At 43.3% G+C, this 20,097-nt stretch overlaps 2 protein-coding genes and 1 long non-coding RNA gene across 4 annotated transcripts; 1 reads left to right on the top strand and 2 right to left on the bottom strand.

The window, feature by feature from the left end:
- Positions 1-6,869: 6,869 nt before the first annotated feature.
- LOC107075588 (transmembrane protein 52) lies at positions 6,870-10,235 on the top strand. Of its 2 annotated transcripts, none has more exons than XM_015337236.2 (5): positions 6,870-7,055; positions 7,258-7,301; positions 7,425-7,469; positions 7,748-7,923; positions 8,600-10,235. In XM_015337236.2, the coding sequence occupies exons 1-5, from the start codon at positions 7,020-7,022 to the stop codon at positions 9,031-9,033; spliced, it is 735 nt and encodes a 244-aa protein (XP_015192722.2). In that variant the 5' UTR covers positions 6,870-7,019; the 3' UTR covers positions 9,034-10,235. The 2 variants fall into 2 exon arrangements, with proteins under 2 accessions (XP_015192722.2, XP_015192723.2); XM_015337237.2 differs by having other exon boundaries at positions 6,873-7,011.
- A 341-nt stretch (positions 10,236-10,576) lies between these two features.
- LOC102691846 (calglandulin) lies at positions 10,577-14,672 on the bottom strand. Its single transcript, XM_015337238.2, has 5 exons — positions 14,570-14,672; positions 13,749-13,923; positions 12,700-12,844; positions 11,359-11,459; positions 10,577-10,958 (listed from the first exon to the last, which is right to left on the bottom strand). Exons 1-5 carry the CDS (start codon positions 14,570-14,572, stop codon positions 10,912-10,914), a joined length of 471 nt encoding a protein of 156 aa, XP_015192724.1. The 5' UTR covers positions 14,573-14,672; the 3' UTR covers positions 10,577-10,911.
- Positions 14,673-17,837: 3,165 nt separating this feature from the next.
- On the bottom strand, positions 17,838-18,826 carry LOC138225042 (uncharacterized). The gene is made up of 3 exons (XR_011183596.1): positions 18,743-18,826; positions 18,099-18,244; positions 17,838-18,006 (listed from the first exon to the last, which is right to left on the bottom strand). It is a non-coding gene; the product is annotated as an uncharacterized lncRNA (long non-coding RNA).
- Between the last annotated feature and the right edge of the window lie 1,271 nt (positions 18,827-20,097).

Below are 20,097 nucleotides of genomic sequence, written 5' to 3'. Positions count from 1 at the left end.
CAAGAAAAAATTATTTTTAAAATTATTTTCTATCAGCTTCAAAATTGAGCACAGAGACCAGTCGCTTATTGCTTTTGTTTTTTGTGTCCACCCATGTAAAAATAATACAGGGTGAAAATAATATAGGCTAAATGATAGACCAAAATCTTGAGTTGCCTCTACTGCCTTGTTGCCAAGGATTCTGATGCCATTTTATTGTAAAAACAGAAGAAGATGGAAAAGCAACCATGATCCTATCATATCAGTGAAGTGAAGAAACAGCAAAGGATGAGTGAATGGCTTCCTGTGAGAACGATCGTTGAGAGCAAGTGTCTCATGTCTCATGTCCAGTGACCCATGCCTGCCCGATTCAGCCCTGCTGTCTGAGAACGTTCCAGGGAAGAGGTAGACACGGGGCCAGAGACAGTAACTGAGAAGTGTTCTACCAGCTCCCGGAGTGCCCAGCCACCGACACTGGCTCCAGCAGGGAGCATAGCTGCCCCTGTCAAGGTGCCACGTTCTTTAGCTCAGGTGGGAAAGCACAGGTGCTGTGGGAGTGAACATATTGTGTCTTGCTGTTCACAATCCCTTCTGTGGCCTCACCACTGAAGTTGTATACGAATGTGCCCCTTATTGTAATAGCCAAGGTGTTGACATTTAGAGGACAGAAAAACACATCTGATGGGCCAGATTGCCATTTGCATACTTCGCTGGGAGTGGGACTGGGCTCTTCCTTCTCCTCCCCTGATGCACAGCTCTTTAAATTGCAGGAGGGCTTTGCATGACTCTTCATGGCTGAGAACACAAACCCATGCCCTCCCAGCGTTCCAGAACAGCTTGCTAAACAGGCACAGAGCACTGCAGGTGTCTGAAGTAGGAAGCACAACGCTTTGCAATGAGACAAAACCACGTTACCGGCTGTACGGTTCCCCATTGAAAATCTATTGATGGTTAGGGTTCCCTGCTTGTATGTTTATTGTGCCTGCATGCTATTAAGTAAAAGTTATTGGGTCCAATTTTCCACTGTGGGCAAACGGCCAATTCAGTTCCTGTACTGTAGAGCCGGAGGTTTACCCACAGTGGAAAATGTAGACCCATGTGTTTACACACTAGAGTGATAGGGGTGGGGGGGTGAAAAGTCAACATGCTGGAAGTGTTTATAGCCTTTTACCAAGCCGCTGTAAGAAATATCCAGTTAATGTTGTGGAATAGAGGTCTGTCTAGTGCTGGGCCTGTCTGCTGAACCTTGGATATTTTGTTTCAGTCAAACCCTCGACTTCTGAAAGCTTCTTCTTAGGGCTGTGAGGCAAGTAACACTTTATACCCCAGAGGTACTTGGGAACAGAAGAAAGGTTATAAACAGGAGGAGCTCACTCAACCCATCTAGCCTGTCTGGTAGTTAGTAGCTGATTGATCCCAGGATCTCATCCAGCTGTTTCTCCACAGAAGAGAAGGTGTCAGCTTTAACAACGTGGCTGACGATCTTGTTCCACTCTCCCACCACCCTTTGTGTAATAAAGAAAGAACATAAGAAATGTTAAAAAAGAAAAAAGGAGCCAAGCAGACCCGTGGATACAAAAGATATCCAGCTCTACATTCCAATGGTTGTTGCAGGCCCATAAAATAAACAGTAAATGCCACAACTGTAACACCATAAAACTCTCTGTGTGACTAGGGCATTTAAGAATAGCAGCGTCGTTGAAAGTTTAACATCTGATTTGGTTGGTCTAGTGGGTCCACCCTTTGGATGAAGTATATAAAACACACAGGTGGGGACACCTGTCAAAGCACACTCCTTGTTTTGGACAAATAAATCAAAACTGATGTGTAGCCACTCAGGCCGAGATATGGCAGCTTGTTCTTTGAGATCACGCATGATTAAGTACAGGGGACAGGTTTAAGTACAGAATTCGGAGGGTTTCCGGGGATAGAGGGGTTAAATGCACTTAGTTATCACCCAGTCCCTGGTGTTAATTGTACAATTTCCTAAGGAGAACTCATTTGGTGTTAGAAAAAGTGGAACAAAAATAGTTAAGAAGCTGCAGTTAACTCAGAAGAGTGACAAAGTCCCAGACACAACTAAAATGAAAGAAACTAACCAGTTCAAGATAAATGGGCTGGGGTGCATTCTGAAGATTTCGAACTCTTGTGAAGTCTTGATTGGGGTTCGGTCAGTGTGCAATTCATACTTTTATCAGGCTGTTCTTCTGGTACAAGGGAAATGTTAGGTGTTTCATAAGACACAGACTGACCTGAGGAAGATCATTGATCTCACCGTGGATGATGACGTCCAAGAGGCAAATGACCTGTTTACTCAGCAGCTACAGAACGTGAACATGCACTATCGACCTGTGCTGCACTACACGCAGCATAGATTTTCCAGCACGAGCTCAACTGAAAGCACAGTGCAAGAATACAAACACCTGAGCTGGAGTTTCTGGGAAGGGTATGGCTTAGGGTAACTCTGATAAGATTATAGGACACAATGTCTCACACATGCACTCTTTTATTCTCAGGCACTCAATAAAAGGCAGCATCTGAACAAAACAAGGCTGCTACAGAGCCAGCGTCAATTTAAAAGCTGTCTCCCTTGGCCTTCCAGAGCGGTGACCATCATGGCTTCTTCTCCACAGGGCAGATTTCAGGTCATTTGAAGAAGAGATTGGCAGCCTTTCCCCCTGACTGCCTGTGTTTGTCTAACGTGTACACATAACATACAGCTGGCATCAAGCTAGTTCCACCTCACTCTGAGTAAGACAAACAGACCGTGGACCAGGTCACATTACTGTTTCCAAATTAAAATGGGTCAGTAAATGGTGCTAAAAATACTCCTATTTAAGACCAAAATACATGCAGAAAGTTTTAATCTGACATTGAATGATACAGTCAAAGAAGGGGCTAGAACGTTTCCAAGCACTACACCCATTACCAGCAGATACCCAATGTCTCTGACTATTATTACTGAATAATGACAATCCCTCCATGTCGTATACAGTACATGGGGATGGGGGTGAAAAGTAGTAACCCCCCAGCAGGAAGGGTGTGGGTTCAGGGGCCCCCCTTGACAAAGGTACCCTGCCCCACGTTAATGCCCCCATCTGCATGACCAGCCAACCTTTCTGGGGAGAAGGACTTCTGTCCCATACACTGAGGATTCTTACACTCCCTGTCCACTACAGAAACTGGTAGAAGCCCCAGCCTGCTGTGCTGGGCTCACACATAGGGGGAAAATACTACATCATAGATAGGCCAAAAGAGGGTGCGTCTTTTTTCATTATTATTACGTTATTACCCATTAATAATTAAAGACACAACATTCCTTAGCTGTCCTAAGATCGGAATAAGGTCATGACTTTGCTCAGCTCATACAGCTTCATGCCAGGGAATCTCTCGGTTTAATGATTAAACCTGTACTACTGACTAATTGGAATGTAACTACTCCAGAGGAATTTCTCTAAGCGCAGCGGTGGATATTAAGCGTTAAGTGCTCATTAGAATTTCGCTTTTTCGTTAAGGAAAAAAACGCTTCTACGTCATTGCTGTTCCTCCTGTTTTGCACTTCAGTGATATTTTTTACCTGACGAATCCTGTCTGTTCGCAGGAGCAGTGGTTGAATTATTAATAGCTATGAAGTCATTTCTGACTCCCTTGTTTCTGTTTCCTAACAGGTAAAAACGTTATCTTTAACTCAAATGTGTCACAGAGCAGAAATGCGGAAAATACTTCAAGGCTGAAACTCATTTTGTCCCTCAAATGACTACGAGATTTCCGAAGAAAATAGCGTACTTGTAGCTTAGACATTTTTGAATAACACTTACACACATTTCGTTTACCCCTTCGGACAAATGATCCTACATCACCTTGAAAACAGCTCTGCCAAGTATCGTGGAGCCTACGTGTAGGTTAAAGGATACACTGTGGATCACATCTAATCTGCTGCCATGTCAATATTTGTGTTAAATCAAGCAGGAACGTGAGAAAGTTGTCTAACCGACCCGATTTTGGTCGTTCTGTTGTTATTATTGATCAGCGATTTTCATCCAGCGGCTCCTTAAAAGACCTCTAGAGATAATCTTACACAACTTGAATGTGTGATTTATTTTGACTTCTAAACCCTAGCATTTTCCCAATCGTTTTCACTTGTCGTTTTTTTTTTCCCCAGTCAAAAGTCATTTTCCTTCCATTCACATAAAATACCGAGAACAGAATTCTCCTTTTCAGTGGGTGGCTACATAACACAGTCCATAGACTTCTAACCCTACACGTTTGCCACACAAATTATTCAATCGCCACTGTGACATTAAGTCCCTGACCCCAATTCCCGTCTGTGTGTTAACTACGTGTTAGCTAACTCGCTGCCACTTCTAACTCCTACAGTCGAGAGCCAGTCGCCGTGGAAGTTTTTTAACTCAGAAACATTTTAATGTGAAATACCTGCTGCCTTTTCTTAAGGCGGCTCTCCACTGGGCTCCTGTAGCTGTTCGGCTTTTTCCACTCCTGTTACTGCACTTGTAGTGTGTCAAACGGCCATGTGTTCACCCGGACACTCCAAGATTTTAAAAGTGCCCTTCAACTGTAGTGAATGAATGTGTAAATTAAGTAGGCTTTATAACAGAGATAACAAAGAGAAAAGTGACCAATTATATATACATATTTGTATTGTAGATTCGTATTTACTATTTATTGTGTTACCATTTGTTCTTTTTTTAATCTACTAATTTAGTCTTGACTTTAAGAATTTATTATATTTTGAAACGAACCAGCAACATTGACCAGGAGCTCGTTCGGTCAGCTCGAAGCTCACCTGATCATTATGAAGAGTTTCCTGCGCACTGTCAGCAGGCAATACCCCTCTCTTCTTGCAGACTCACAAGCATGTAGGCTGATGTCGTTAGATCTCAGGACCTAAGCAAGGTTAGCCCGGGCCAGTGCCGGGCTAAGAGACTTCTAAGGAAAACCAGGTTTGTGTTGAAGGTGGTGTTGGTGGACCGGAATTTCCAAGACTATTCTTCCAGTATAGTTTACCGGGAACACGCTGCAGGATCCGTCCTTTGGATTAGACCTTCAACTGAGGTCCTAACTAGTCAGTCACAAACACAGAGCAGAGATGTTAACCCCAGTATTCTGTTACCAAATAACCACTTTGACCTATTAATTAGGTCAAGAAAGTTTAAAATATTTACTTTTTACTGTTGGAATAAATGCAACACACATTCATTGCAAGACGCAGGTCTCAAAAACCCACCTGATGGCAGGCATGATTTTAGTAAAATAAACTACAGCTAATTTCTGCAGTTGTCTCGGCTTTCTCGTGTAATACAGAACCGTAAAGGTATGTTCAAATCTTGTGAGCTAACGTTGAGTGTTAGTGAACTAGTAAACAGCTTGATTAAACCCTATGACGATCGCGCAAACCGATACTGATGTTACAATTTCCGGAAGAATTCCGAAATTGTCATTTCTTTATCCGTGTCAGCCAAGAAAGAGGCTGATTTAGGCCCACAGTCACGACCTCGCCTAAAGGCTTATACAGCCATGTGACACAGGTAACGAAACAGGAAAAAAGAACATTCGATAAAGTGATTTGCAGGTAAATCAATAAAGTACACAAGCTGGGTATATCTGTTGCACGGTAGCGCTAGGCATTAAAAAGAACTACACCTACACTCCATGTCATACCTGTCACAAGATGTAGTCCATACTCCTCATTATCTTCGGTCCCGAATATCAATATTTACCGTGGTGCAGCACAGACTACGCGATAATGTGTAAGGATGCGTGCTGTGTGACTTCTTAATTTCAGTGCTGAAGTCAAAACGACAAAATTACATAATTGCGTTACACATATTACCGTTTCGTGTGAATCGTAATATTAAGCTGCCTACAGTATATTGAATTGCCTGTTTACTTTTTAAATTACAGACCTGTACATACAGTAATAGCAGTAATTGTGTGGATACAAGCAGTGACCTTCACAAGGAAAAGAAGATTGTAAACTGCTGGATACTTGTACTGTATATATATATTGTAGAACAGTACGTTTTGCAGTTCTTCATAAAGACATGTAGTTTTGTTTTACAAGTACATGTCTGGAAATATCAATGTCGCTATTTTAGAATCTGAAATCACAGCATCGCTGTGTAAGAGTAGAGTTACCAGAAGTGTACACCATGTAGCTGAAAACTGGGTTATTTAGTAACATGGTGAGTGAGGGGAGAGCTTAGATATCTAAATACAGAGATATACCGTATCTGTGCTTTCCCACAGTGAGAAAGAGCCAGAAAAAACAGCTGAGCTAGAACTACGAGATACACCGCGCATCAAAAACACTGGAAGAAGTCAAGTATCTGGATTTTGGATACTGATTAAAGGTTCTTGGCGTCACTTTGATTACTTGATCATTCATGACTGACCATGATACTGAAATCGCAGAGGTTGTCATGGCACAGGGGGACGAGAAGCGTCGCAACTTCTGTTTTGTTGTTCGGATATTTGATTAGCTGCGAAAACATCTCATGTTCTGTTGTTGCAAGTCTTTTTGAATAAAGGCATCAACTAAATGAATGAATGACATCGCAGGCTATGTTATTAGCCGTTTACTGTTCACAGTTACTGTGCATTTTATATTACTGCGCTCGCTCGCTCTGACCCCGAAGCGTTGCAGTTAGTTTCAAAGTCGAAACAACCAAGACGCGCATTTTGCCTTCGGTCGGTCGCAAACCCAGATTCATCTGACATTTAACCCCGTTTTAGCCCCGAGGAGAAAGGCGCCCATAATTCGCGGTAATCGGATCCCGAGAGGAAAATGTAAATAAAAACAGGTCTGTCACACCTCCGCCCTTTCCGACTCACCGTTCCCGCAGCCAGCGTCAGTATCAGCAGTCCTGCCCGCAGTGGGCGTCGGTCACGGGGAGTGGACAGCCGGCCTATAAAACGCCAGGAGGAGAGCAGAGAATCGGCTAGTTTGGGTGCACAAAAAAAGCAGGTTTGAAAATCCAGCGCCAAAGCTCAGTGGATATTAGCCTAAAAAAGGTACAGCAATGAACTACCTGGCTTTTACAACTTTCTGGCTCTTGGTAAGCATATGAAGAAATCCTTTGTACATGGTGTAACAGTCCATTTGTTTGTGTGTGATTACTGCTGCTGCTAGTCCTTTGAGTTCATATATGATGCAGCTGTGCCCATGTTGCACGATTACGGTTATTTCAATTATTCGTTTTCATCGATACGGGCATGGTCTCTTCGGACGCGTTTTTACGATTTTCTCCGTGTTCCTAGGTGTCGCAAACGACGGCTGGTCGGCGTTGCGACGGTCCCAGTGAGTAAGTATACCTGTCGTGGCTTTTATTTCTATTTCTCTTGCTTATGAAGTCACGGCTTCAATTTAAAGATATCAGTTGTTATAGACCTAACTAAATGCTTTTTTTTTTTTTCTCAAATTGAAGGTGTCCGAATAGCGGTGTGGACTGGTCGCGGCTCTGGTATGTCTGGTGAGTTGGCCCGTGTTCATTACTTCATTACTTCTGGATAGTTTTAATGTTCACGATAACGGACAGAGTACTTCAGCTCGGTCATAGAAGTTAAGAAGAAAGGGAATTTGGGATTGAAGGCTCAGCTATATCGGTGGATTAAGCTGTTTGGGGAAAAAGCTCCTGCCAGATTTGAAATAAAGCAGCTGAAGAGCCGTCTCACCTGCATGTCGGCTCACGCTTAGAAGGGCCGGGTCTTCAGGGCTGGCCGCTCACCCCCGCTCTCTCGGCGCTCGCAGGCTGATTCTCATGGTGGTGTCGGCGATGCTCGTGTGCGGGGTCATCGCCAGCTGCGTGCGCTGCTGCTGCAGGACGAGGAAGCCCCCCTCGCCCACCTTCGCCGGACACCCCTTTGAAGTCACTGTCGTCTCCGTGGAGAACGAGAACACCACACAAAGCATAAGCACCGTATCGTGTAAGTTTGTTTTTTTTGTTTAACGTTTATGTATTTGAGCACCATACGGTGTTTCTACAAGAGGCATAACACAATGCCTTTATTGCCTACGTTTATGCTACGTTGTTAATTAATTAGATGGGTTTAATTTACAATATCTGCAGGATTGTAGCCTTAAAAAACCCACAGAATTTGCACAGCTAGAGCCATCATTGCCTAACACTTCTAACAGACACTAGTAGAAGAATATAGTTTTTTTGCAGCCGGAAGAACAGAATACTTTTATGCGATGCATTTGGTTCTTAAACTGTTTATAAGGTAAATTATCTTATTTGCCTTCATACCTCAATTTTGCGTCTCTAGTGACATGAATGACGATGTTGGGCTTTTTAAAGGTGGTATCGTTGTTACTCTAAAGGTGATTCAAAAGATCCCTAATAGCTTCTAGCCAATGTCGAGCTGTTTCTCAATTTTGGTATATGAATACAAGCATAGTTATCGGTTATGGTTCAACTGCCTATCAATATTGACTCCTTGTATAAGGGCTGCATCAGAACTAGGAAAGGCAGAGCTTTGATGCCATGAGGACAGTGGAGGAAGTCCTAAGTATTGGTAGCAGACTGTACAGGGATGGAAGAAACCGGAAGGAGCCCTCCTTGAGTTAACTGTTAACTGGTCTCTGATCTTCTGCCCACAGCCTACAGCGTGATACCCCACCGCCCGGGCAGCCTCCTGCCCCTGCCCTTCCGGCCGGAGGCTGGCACCAGCAGCTCCCCTCCTCCTTACAACCTCTACGCCCTGGAGATCGCGCCCCCGGCCTACGAAGAGGCCTTGAAGATGCCTTTCGACCTGTACGCGGCCCCCCACGGGAACAGGAAGCAGGGGGGCCCGGCGGGCGAGGGGTCCCCCGCGGAGCGCCCCCTCTCCGAGCGGGACATGAACCGGAGGAACCTGGGGCAGCCGCCTGCGGGCGGCGCGGCCGAGGAGGAGCCTCCCCAGTACGAGCGCTACGACCCCATCGCGGAGCGGGCCGAGGAGGACTTCAGCGACGTGGACCTGGGCGAGCGGGACTCGGCTGGCTGTCACCAGGAGGAGCCGGGGAACTCCAGGGAAACCGAGCGAAGCTCGTGAGGACTTCTTTTTGTGCCACCATCGCTTCGAAAGGCTGCTCCGAGGTCGCTGAATTCGTTGGGTGACGCCACCTTAAAGATGGGATTAAACAGGGCTGAATTGCAACAAAGGCTTTTTCACAACTCTCCTTCGTGTTCGGTGCTACTTCATGCTTGATGTACGAAGGTGTTGCTTTTGACAGTTGTTTGGAACTTGGATGAAGAGACATTTGCTTGGCTTCAGTAAAAAAAAAAAGAGAAAAGCTGAAGAGACCCTGGTTTTACCCGAGAGCACCATGTATGAACAGGCATTGCTCCACGAATGACAGATGGGAATTCCTCTGCCCTCCAAGCCTGGGACAGGTCATGAAAAGAATTGCCACTCTGGGGGGGGTTGGGTTATAGGGACCTTGCTACAGTATGCAGAGATGACCTATGGCACAAACTCCTTTTTGTGTTAAATGCAGTGTTTTGCAAGGGTGTGGTCTCCAGCTGTCCTTGGCACCCAAGGGGATAGAGGCCCAGTAACCTCCCATATCCCTGCACGCTGACGCCATGGAGACAGGCACCAACAAACAGCACAGATGGAGCCGAGTCAGCAGAATTCAGACTGTTACAAGGACTCCCACTTGCTTTGACCAAGATTTGCATTTGACAGCATGTTGCTGCAGACATAGTCATTACAAAGTAATGGAAAATATCCAATAATTACCTTTTATACAGGTGAAGCAAAAAGCTCGATTTCAGAGCAAAGAAACCAGTTTTTTTGTTTTGAATGTGAGTGTTGCACCACAAAGATGAAAACCGGTATTTGAGCTTTAGATTCATTTTTATAGATAATGATCAGTTCCAGTTGATGGAAATCTTTAGTCTGACAGATTTATACAAATTTCACAAGTGTGGAGGAAATTGCATTTCATGGGCACAGGTAAATCAAACCCTGTATTTTATGTTCTAATGACTTGGATGGCAGTGTATTTAATCGGTCTCCATGCTTTGGCCAAAAGTGAGTTATTTCTAGTGCCTCTGTTAACAATTATATACTTTTTTGTATTAAAAACATACAAAAGGTATTGTCAGTTTTTGATATGATTGTAATAGTCCCGTTCGTGCTGCTTTTTTTAATTTTATAGTTTACAATGGTTTTAATTATAAATGTTTTCAGACCGTCTCAGAATCTTTCTTGGACAAAGTGTTATACATAATAAAATGACTACAAACAGGTGGGAATGGATCTTGTGAATAATCTTGTACATGCTGCTCGCAAAAGTTTGCGCCTTCATACAGATTTTAAAAGGGCAAGAAAATCACTCTTTTAAACCACAGATGCTGACTTATGAAGTGCAGAGCTTACATAATCACAGATGTCGAACTACTAAGATTCCTCGGATGTGAAAAGTGGAATTGCAATTATGCTATAGTTCATTTTTTCTATGTTATTGAAATAACAGAAGTTTGTGCCACCTCTCAGCCTGTGCTGAACTGTATGATTTATCCCAAAGCTGCTTTTCACACAGCCCTCAGACACCGTTGCCTTTTACTGAAAGAAGCCAGGAAACAAATGCTTTAAGAACACTGGTTTATTACTGTTCCACACATGGTCTATTGTGCTCATAAAAATAAAACCAAAACTTTTGCAATATTTTGTGATGTACAATTACAATGCAGAATCTTCTGACCTTGTTCTGTGCAGTGCTGGAGAAGCAGTGAGGTACAATGGCTTCCTGGGGTCACAAGCACATTTCAATCTAGTTGGTACATTGGATAAATGACTTGGCCAAGACTGACTTTTATTAAATAAAGCCAATAATGGTAAAATATGAACCTGCTTGAAGCAGCATATTCAGAATTTGTACGCAGGATGTCCATCACCTTTGCAGCGGCTCACTGGAATTTTCTCTCATGATGTCATCTTAAAAGAGTCACCCGTCATCATGGCCACGAATTCTGGAGATATTAAGAAGTTAACCTGGTTACCTTCTCGCTCTGCATAGAGGTCACCGTCTTCGTGTGGTAGACGCTCAATTAACAGTCCCGAACACAAGTCTTGGGTGTTGTCTTTTCAAGTGGCCTTAAGTGCTGTGGTGTGACATGTGTTGCTTTCTCAGCAGTCGGCCTTTCTATTTTTAATATCGATTTCAGATTCCAAAACGCAAATCTATCGCTTATCAGTAAACCACTTAAGTTGTGTTTTCTGCTTATACAAAATATTGTGCGGTGTCATTTAGTGCTAGTACTTCATGCTTTGCTTTGTGGCTTTTCGCAGGATGGGCTGGTACACATTGCCACAGCCCTGAGTAAATGTACAGCACGACAAAGGTGGACTAAAACATTCAGACAGTTTTACCTTCGTAGTCAATCGTTCCATCCCCGTCCTTATCTGCTTCTTTCATCATCTGCTCGGCCTCCTCCTCGTTCAGGGGCTCGCCTGCGTTCATCAGCACGTATCTGAAAGGCGTTGGAGGACCAAGCTCGCTGTTGAATCGCAGCTTGTCGAGAACACGAGGGATTCTTATTCTCTTTGCTTGAACTGTTCCCATCCCCCTGACCCAAGTCACCGGTCATGTTTGCAGTTTTTTCGTTCCAGCTCAACCACACTGTCTAGCTAGATCTCCTCTAGATCGAGTGCAAAAAAAAAAACTGGACATTGGCAATCTAAGTAAACCAATAATTTATTCATTTTAGGGTTCAATTAAGTCAACTAAAAGGTTATCTGGAACGCAAATTCGCAGAGTCACTCAGGACTGGGACTGGTGAATTTTTCCATGATATTTGCTACAATGTGCCATGGCAATTTTGTGCTCAGACCATATAATATATAGCTCACCACTTGATGTCAGCATAACACAAAAAAAACCATCGCAAGGAACATTCTCTACACACTAGTGCTTACTTTATATTGTGTTTTTACAGTTCAATCATGTTTTAATGAGCATTAAATTTCCAGTCTTAAAATGTGTGCAAAAGGTGCTGTTTAAACACAGTAGTCTGTGTTATGTTAGGCTTTTTTCCAGAAGACACTGAGAACTCAATAGAACAGAAATCCCTAATCCTGCTCGTCTTGGGACACTGCTTAGCACGTCCTCTAAATCCTCAACAGTTTAGCCTTAATTGAAGCTTTTTTAACAACCCTACTAGCTGCAACACATGAATAAATGATCTTGTCCTGGCGTGAATCATGCGGCATTTACAATTGCACTCGTTTAAGAGGGCAGAAGGGTTGTTTAGTTGGTTAACGCTGCTGCCTCACAAAACGTGGGTTCTGGGTATCTATGTCTCAGGTGTTCGTGTGTTCCCCACGTGTTTGCAAGGGCGGGGGCTCCAGTTTCCCCCACCTTCCTGAGACATGAGAACTAAGTTAATTGCTGCTAATGGCTGCTGTAGGTTTTCATTTCAGTTAACCTCTAAACAACCTCAATCCGCTCATTATTGACTTAACTGGACCAATGTAACAGGTTCGCCTAGCTCCACAGGTGCTGATGCATTGAAGAAACCTAGAAAACCGTCAGGAACAGGAGCGGACAGCGCTGCTCTGAATTGTATGCAGACGCGCTTTGCATCCTACACACCGGAGCTGCGCTCCGGGCGACCACTAGCTTTCTGATAGTAAAATGTCTTTTAGGAATGCGGGCGAATGCACGCTGTGTTGTTGTAAGAGCACTGACACAGGAAAAAAACATCAACGTACTTCAGGGTGTCCCAGTCGATATAGCCTTTGGCATCTTTATCGAACACTTTGAAGGCCGCTCGCAGTTCCGCGTCCTGGTTCTTAGCCCTCTCGTGGTACAGTGCCATCAGTCCCAGGAAACTGTCGCAGTTGAAGAGGCCCTTGCCTGCGATTTGAAAGAGGGGGTGAGTCGGCATTTAGGACGCAGCGGGCTGCTGCAGTCTTCACTGAGCACAAAGCCGAGGTGTTCAACTCCAGTCCTGCCAGCGCGGGGAGCCCAGAGCCGTGCGTTTCTGGAGGCTCTGAATTATATATTCGATCTGATTATTGGATTTATTTAGTCAATACAACGCTTTCCCCTTGTTGTTTAGCTTTCTTTAAACTCCCAGAAGCAGTAAGGCCATCTGGAGTTCTGCTGGCCACCAGGACTGGAGTTGTGCATCCCTGTTACAAAACGTACAAATCAATATTTGTGTAGCGTCTTGTGAATGTAAGAGGTTTTATTCGCTTTATCGTCCTAATTTCTCGATGCTGTCGTCAGAAGTAAGATACGTTCTTTATACTGGACCTTAGTAGAAGCTTTAAGATATTTTTTTTTTCTAGAGTGGTAGAAATAGTTCTTAATCATCAAATTTAAAATTTTAAAATTGAAAAGGCAATTTCTGCTCAGGAACATGTACACGAGAAGACGGGCTTAACCACCAGATGGCGCGCTGGTTCAAGAAATTGCACGTTGCAAAAACTCGTTCTAATATTCAAAGAAGTGATGCAAACGATTAAGTGCTGAGTGGTTCTGCAGCTCAGGGCTACAAATCTGTAAATCTTTACTCTGTAATAAATGTCAACAAGTGCTTAAATGATGTCCCTGGAGTCTTCTGTTCATGGATCATATCATCCCCAGCTGTTGGACCAGAAAAGACAATGATCGTCCCTTAAAGTCCAAAAGACTTCATACGAATCCGTCCACTTTCTACTAATTCAGCGGGACTTGTGCGTTTAGAGTGCATGAGCCCTGTAGTGTCAGGGCACAGTACAGGGCAGCTGACCGGGAGACAGCTGGGCAGTCTTACCATCCTTGTCTACATCCTTGGCCATCTGCACCAGCTCTCTCTTGGTGAGGTTGATGCCCATGAGGCTCATGAGTCTCTCCAGCTCCGATGTCTTGACGTCGCCGTTCCCCTCCTCGTCAAACATCTCAAACACGCCTTTGTACTCCGTGATCTGCTCGGGAGTCAGGGCTTCGACCTGCGGCAGTGCCGGAATCAAGGGCCAGAGAGAATTATTCTGTCAGCCTGCTGATAGGGCTGCACAACACTTTAGAATGTGCGTGTTCTGCAATAAATCCAGACCACAAGTGCTCCAATGCAGCATGTTGTCCTAGACAAGGTATTATTCCAGTGCAGTAATATCTTATAACAAAATACCACTGTACAAGGACTACAGAAACAGGGTCATGTGCCTAATATCCACCATGTTTGAAGAAATGATGAAAACACAACAATACATGATAATAATTCTTCTTATTACAATTTCATATGCTTCAGAATAATGAAAGACATTAAGGTTGCGCTTTCAAACTCTCTTCTCCGAAAGACACAAATCATTTCCCACCAGAGTTTTGAGATTAACACCATGAATCACCGCAGAGCCGTTCTGACATGCATCTCACAGTGTGACTGGTTAGTCTGGGACTTTATTCAGTCACTTACTCATCTCCCGTGCTGCTGCTGCTGCTATTTTAGCTCAGTTTTCCTTTTATTACCTGAGCATCCATCACCTGTCAGAATTTATCAAATGGCGCAATGTACCGTATATTTCTTCCCACTTTTCCAGGTTTCGCCGGTGGAAGATTTTTTTTCCATGGAAAAGTGTGCACAGAAATAGTACTCACCATTTTGTCAGATGCTGAGACTGACGACGAGCACTGAAAGGTCCGAGACTGACCGAGTCCTGCCTCAAGTCAGAATGTATGTCCTAGGCTGAACATTATTCAAGGAGCCACACCGCAGAATCCCCACGGACCTCTGATTTCTCATAGACCTTTTATGGTTTTCGGGGGGACAGAGCACTGGACTCCTATTTCTGGAATATCTGCAGCGGTCTGTTTGGGGATATCAGTTATCGAAACCTCAGTCTTGACGAGGCAACAAGTCAGCGCAGAAATTTCAAGCCGCGATGCACAATCTTTGACAGTTACTTCAGAGTAACTATTTATTCTACAACTGTCTGTCCCACAGGGTTCTTTTCATGCACCTGATACTGGCTTCCGCACCGTTTTTAATTCCCAACTTAATGTGAATGACAGATGTTGTTTTTGGAATATTTTTATCCTATATAAGCATATAAAATAGAATAAAAGGCTTAAAGTCAATTCTTTGATGACCACAAAGCCACCTGTCCTTCTTCCCAGTTACTTGGTGCCGATTCCACACTTTCCCCTGGATTTCAACATACATGTATAACATACATGACAAGTAGCACATATACATGTGATACCAAGTCTACATGTTAAGCCATCGCCTTTAAATACTCAAGGTAACACAGCATTGCAAGCAACATATTCAGTCAGTACTGTGACAACGTACTTGATGGCTTATGTCCACGTGCTCCTGGAGAGGGGAACCAGATACACCAGGCACAGGTTACAAACCCAGTACTTGAGGATGGCTTTATGTTTGCAAAGGACATTTATTTTTCTGCTCAAAAGGAAAGCAGTCAAACTACAGGTCTGTACATTGCGACTGGTGACAGGGGCAATATTTCGATTTGGTCTGGGCCCGAGGCTGGAGTTAATGGCCCCTAACACCGCCCTCCTGCTGTGTCCTGCAAATTGCTCCAGAAACGCGTGGCTCGGGGCTCCTCGTGCCCCGAAGAGAGCTGCTAACTGTTATTAGCTCACCATATTTTTCCAACAGGTGCGGCCCTCTCCCAAGAGCACTGCTCCAGGCCATCTCGCCAAATAAGGGGGCAGGCTGGAGCGCCGTGTTTATTTAGACCGTCGCTCTGGGAATTGCCTTGAAGGAGAGAGGCGGGAGGGCGGTGGATCAACTTCTTGATAATCTGACCCCAAAACACATGGTGGCTGCTTGTCATTTTGTCATTTACCTCCTAACCGCGGTGAAGAACCCAGCGCACGCAGCACAGATCGGGAAAGGAGAGAAAGCTGAACGAGAGAAAAGGGTAATCCTTTGAAATGATTAAAGAATTAGAACAGATGGTTATTACAGACCTTACAAACACACTGAGGAGTATATGCAGTATGGAACACATAGACCTTTCCATAGTTTTTATTAATTCAGGTATTCCATATGCATTTAGAACAGAGAAACAGAACACTGATACAGCTTTTTGTTTTATTACTTTGACAACACTTTGACTACCGCTTCAAATCCAAAATAATAGCACGGTGAGACTGAAATTCCCAGGAAACCTGTTCAAGATGCCATGTTTCAGAGCCACTCTTATTCCAGATGGGTGTGTAAGTGACCAGAGAGAGCAACAATTCCAAGACAGGCCGGAGCAGAATTCCATTGCAACATCTCCTGGAATTAATACACATAAAAGAGATTTGTTTTCCAAAACAAAGATCTGAGTACATAAAATGGGTAAAATGAAGGAATTGAATCCTTAACTGGACCAATAATTTAACTAAGCAGCTGAGCTGAAATAAAAACCAGGAGGCAGTGGTGTACTTTGTGACCAGAACTGAGAAACAATGTCTTTAAATCAGTGGTATTAATTCCTGGTCCTGGAGGGCCCCAGACCAGACCAGGCTTCAGAGGTGACTTCTGACTGTCAATGAGTAAAGAGCTGGAAACACTTGCAGGATGCAGTGATTAGGTGAACAAATGATTCAAGTCAAGTCAATGGGAGTCCAGTGTGGAATGAAAAATGGAAGGTATGGCGCCCCCTCCAGGAACAGGAGTGAATATCAGAGCCCTGACTTACTGATTGATATGACCTCTTTTATCTCAAGCTACATAAAATCACGCCATGTTAAAGCATATACTCACTATCCTGAGATTGTTCCAAGAAAGATAAATACAAGAAAAATAGATGTAATTGAAAAAGAGTCACCATACTGCATTACAATATTTGCCAGTGTAACAATGGGGTTGTTTCTCTGAATATTTCTTTCAGATGTTTTGCCAGGAGAAACTGATCATTGTCAGGTCATTCAATGAGTTTTGACACAGTACAATCAGATCCTCATGAACCTTATTGATAATAACAAGGTACAGATCTTCAGAGCTCTTAATAGTACTTACTCCAATCGTTTGCAGATTCAATTAACTAAAACCTATTCGGTTTAATGAAGCCTGCAATGTCTGTAAAGTCTGACTTCTGTATTATTTTGTGCTATGTTGCTCAGCATTAAGCTGCAATTGACGTTGCAGGAATAATCTCCTCTGTGGTATTATAACAGAACGCAAGGGGCACCGTATCAACAGCAGATGTCAGTGAAGAAGCACTTGAATGAGCTCTGGGAAGCTTTGCACACTCAGGGAAACATGCTGTCAGCATTTAAAAGAGATTGAAACAGATTACACCAAATCAGATTATTATATTACATCCAAGCCAAGCTATAAAAAGCAAGGTAATTATAAGATTTGGCTTAATCTAATGTCAGTCTTTTCCTGAAATCATATTATATCATCTTTGTATTATCATTTTCCTAAAAGCCCAGTTACTAGCAGATCTGTCAGATAGGTGGGCTACCCTCCTGGAATGAGGTGTACTGAGACAATGGCAAGGGCTTTGACCTATCATCCCTGTGATTACGAATACATTCCCTGTTCTAACTGGGATTTCATCTTGATCCTCTGCTGTTCTAACATTCATTTCAATTGTTTTATTTCAGGCTCTTTCTTGGCTTCCGGTGCTACAGAGTCTATATGCTTGCTCACTTGGCTTGTATCTTTATTTTCCTTTTATGTGTGGGAACGGCAGACTGAATAAGGGACAGAAGTGTTTATATGGATGGATAAATGGAAACTGCCATCTACAAAGAATTCAAGACAAGCAACCACAGACAGATGTTCATCTCCTATTGGGGTGCATTGGTGCAATAAACAGAGAAAAAATAGCTTTAATGCACCCTTTCTGAAGTTCAAAAGTACAATATTTGTGTCCCGTTTCTTTGAATTAATATTTACTCTGCAAGACTATCTAGTTGCTCCATTAAGCCTCTCTCATTACTAGTAAATAGTCCCATTTCCACTCAGCTGAAGAGAGGAGGAACTCTGAGGTCTGCCGATGACCAGTACAGCTCAGAAAGACCAATGGCCGTGCTCCGCACTGATAGCGATAACGACATCATCCGACGCGCTAAAGAGAAAAAATTAAGACAGGGGATGGTGAAGGTGAACGTTTCCATGACTGTTCTGGATTTTAATTTAATTCCAAGCCTGAACACCCACATGCAATATGCTATTGACTTCACCGGCACAGCTTGCACGAAGAGAGCCAGGCTCTCAGAAACAAGCGGCTACTCTCGGTTTCCACAATCCTTATTTACGGTGGCCTTTCTTACAGTGTGAACAGCAATGTCTGGTCACCAGCCCGGCTGAATAAAAAAAAGACATTTACATTTGTATGTCACATACTGGGTTAAATATTTCTAATGCTTTTTTTTTTCATTTTGGTGAGTTTTCTCCACTCACATTCTTCCTCTATGACCAGAATTATATGGATAAGAATATCAGGTGTTAAGCATAAATGTTTCGCTTAATCATCTATTGCTTTTATTGTGTATATTTCTTGCAATAATTGCATACCTTTTATAATACAACCGTAAAAAAAAAACAAAGTGATATATGTATGATATATATATCCACAAGCAAAAAGATATACTTTGCATATACTGTATGTTGACAAAATACTGTTACTAAAAGATTTTGAAGACAAAGGAAAGTTGGAGTCGGTTTCAATGCCTATACTCTGGTAAGATTTTCCATTGTATAATGTGCATATATATAAATAAATGAAAAAGAAACCCATTTGATGAAATCTTACTAACAGCTGGTCATAGAGCAAGTGTTATGAGGAGAACTGTTCATGCCACCTCAATGAAAAAGAAGATTTCGGAGAGGGGAGCGGGCAGAGCATCGCTATTCGTCACGTTTTCGCTGCTCCCGGTCTCAATGCCGATTTCGACAGAGGAAGGCTTTGAAAGTGTGGAGAAACACCACGCACGCACGGCCACACGCGGCGTCCGAGCCAAGAACTTCCGGGCTTCTGCGGACGTACACACCCCCCCCACCCCGCATCCTGCATTTACACCGCCAGAAACTGACAGGACCGGTGGCCGGGTAAGAGCTATGCCCTCCGTCACCACTGGGCGGAAACACCACTTCCTCGCTCCGCAAAATTCCCCCTCCAACTTGGAATGGACGCGACCTGTACGGTGTCCAAGAGAATCACGGAAACTATTCTGTAGAACACAATGCATCCGCTTTTTCTTACAGATGCGATTCTGTTATTATTTTTTGGGGGGGGTTATAATACGTGTATCAAAGGTGCCAGTATTCCCGTATGTGCAAAACTGTTCAGGGCAAGAGCATGCTAGTGAATCACACAACAGACGAGAAGTATCACAGTTGCCGATTCAATTGTATACAACGTTCTGAAGTTCAGATTTAAATGGCTTTTGTTCCGCGCACTTCCTGGGCTAATGGTAATGAAATTAAAGAGTGACTTCTTCGGCTTCATTCGGAGACGGCAAATTGCTGATGTTGCACTGAGGCCATCTAGCCGGGAATACACTGAGCTCATGCATTTCCAAATTGCCCCCTTACGCTGCAGTGAGCTACCTACAGGAGATAAAAGGCAGACAACCATTCTAACGATTCCCAGTGGGATCTGTGGTGTGGCTTTTCTGAAAGATGCATCAAGACAGGGGGTATCTAGGGTAACCGTGTCTTGAAAGCGCTTTCTTCGTTTGGTACAGGCTTTTGTGTATGACTGTGAGTTACTGTATACTGTGTATACATTTCCCACAAACTTGCATGTACGTGTGTTCTGCAGTATGCATTCCAATTTAAGGTCATAAAGAAATAATCTTAATGAAGCTAGGCAATTTCTGCATAATAATGCGCATACTTTGTGTTTTTTCCCGCGTGTTTCAAATAAAAAGGCCTGTTTGGATTTTAATCATTGAAATACCGTCACTACGGATAGACACTGCAGGACGAGTAATACATAGAGAGCTATGATTTAATTGCAGAAAGCAATAAAGATCGTTTTTCATGCTGTAGTGTATATACTGTAGTTTTACCTCATATGCATTGAAAACCTTTTCCCAGAGACCTGCTAGACAAGCCTGAATCTAGAAGAAATTAAATATTGATTAGCACTTAATAATACATGACAACATCTGCATTTATTCGTATACCCAAACACGTGATCCTATCTGGCTAT

The sequence above is a fragment of the Lepisosteus oculatus genome, chromosome 25, assembly GCF_040954835.1.
Source record: "Lepisosteus oculatus isolate fLepOcu1 chromosome 25, fLepOcu1.hap2, whole genome shotgun sequence".
Lineage (NCBI taxonomy): Eukaryota > Metazoa > Chordata > Actinopteri > Semionotiformes > Lepisosteidae > Lepisosteus > Lepisosteus oculatus.
The sequence above is the reverse complement of the archived record's forward strand: the minus strand, read 5'-3'. Positions and strand labels throughout refer to the sequence as shown.